This window comes from Sceloporus occidentalis, unplaced genomic scaffold (assembly GCF_023333645.1).
Source record: "Sceloporus occidentalis isolate IW3139 unplaced genomic scaffold, rSceOcc1.0.p SCAF_8, whole genome shotgun sequence".
Taxonomy (NCBI): Eukaryota; Metazoa; Chordata; class Lepidosauria; order Squamata; family Phrynosomatidae; genus Sceloporus; species Sceloporus occidentalis.
In genome coordinates, this window is record NW_028316988.1 from 27,808,892 (window position 1) to 27,810,000 (window position 1,109).

General features: G+C 47.3%; 1 protein-coding gene across 2 annotated transcripts in view; it reads right to left on the minus strand.

Moving 5' to 3' along the window:
* Positions 1-509: 509 nt before the first annotated feature.
* LOC149308421 (tubulin polyglutamylase complex subunit 1-like) overlaps positions 510-1,109 on the minus strand; it is a 2,344-nt gene continuing 1,744 nt past the window's right edge. For both annotated transcript variants that reach the window (XM_089535780.1, XM_089535779.1), the window contains exon 2: positions 510-1,109. This exon is cut by the window's right edge and continues 244 nt beyond it. In XM_089535780.1, the coding sequence (XP_089391906.1) occupies positions 819-1,109 (291 nt within the window). In that variant the 3' untranslated portion in view covers positions 510-818.

A 1,109-nucleotide genomic window follows, 5' to 3' on the forward strand; every position in this document is an offset into this window, starting at 1 on the left:
TTGGCAAAGTTGCGCAATCGTGTTGAAGATTTTCAGACACATCATGCTTATCCAGGACTTAATCCATGAAGATCCAGGAATGCCACAGCAACAAACCATTCACTAGGAAGTCCTGTATCTTCGTGGGTTAAGTCCTGGATAAATGCGACGTCGTTTGAAAACCTTTGCTGGGAGTATGCTTTTTTCTTCCCTGCTTTCCCCCCGTCTTATAATCTCCTAAATTTCTAAATTTAGCACCAAAGCAAGTTGTTTCCTCAAAATGTAAGAATGCAGGGCATGACTGACTTTGTCCCAGAGTGCCATGCTCAAGTGAGAAGAGAAATTTGAATGCGCAGAGCTCCCAAATCCATTTTGAATCGTGACAAATTGAACAGAACCAGAAAAGAGTTAAGACGCAGGGGAGTCCTTACATCTATTTCACATTTTGGTTGTTTAGGCTGAGAAAGATGTGTTTGGTTCAAGAGAAATGACCCATCTCTGCTGAAAACACACACACAGAAACCAACAAATTTTGCAGTATAAATAACTCAAATTTAAATACTACCATCATTTTTTCAATTCCAGGCCATAAAAATTGACTTAACAAGATACAGTCCTGTCAAGGCCAGCGGCTTGACCTCACTCACGCAGGAGGGGCTTTAGCGAAGGCACAAAGGATACCCACAGTCACCCCTCCAAATCCACGCCCCCCCAACACATCACCCCCAGCCTTAGAAAAGACTAACAAAATGTCCTCTTTCTCAGTTCATCCCAAGGAATGTTTGGCATTTGACAGAGGAAAGAAAGAAAGCCAAATTGTTTGGTCCCTTGTGCGGCGCTCAGTTTACGGGTTTGACTTTTGCGATGAAGATGGAGGAGGCCCTCTTCAGAAACTCGTCCTTCTTCATGGCCAGGCTGGCCTTCCTCTCGGCCAAGGCTTTGTCCATGGCCAGCGCCAAGTGATCCGGCCCGAGCTTGGATCCGGCCTCCAAGTAACGGATGGGAACGGCGACATCGCTGGGCTGGAGAGCTTCCTCCAGAGTCCCAAGGACGGCCATGCACACCCGTTTATCCGCCCCTCCAGAGTCTCTGCCGCCCAGCGCATTGTACAAGGCGTCTGCCTTGGCCAT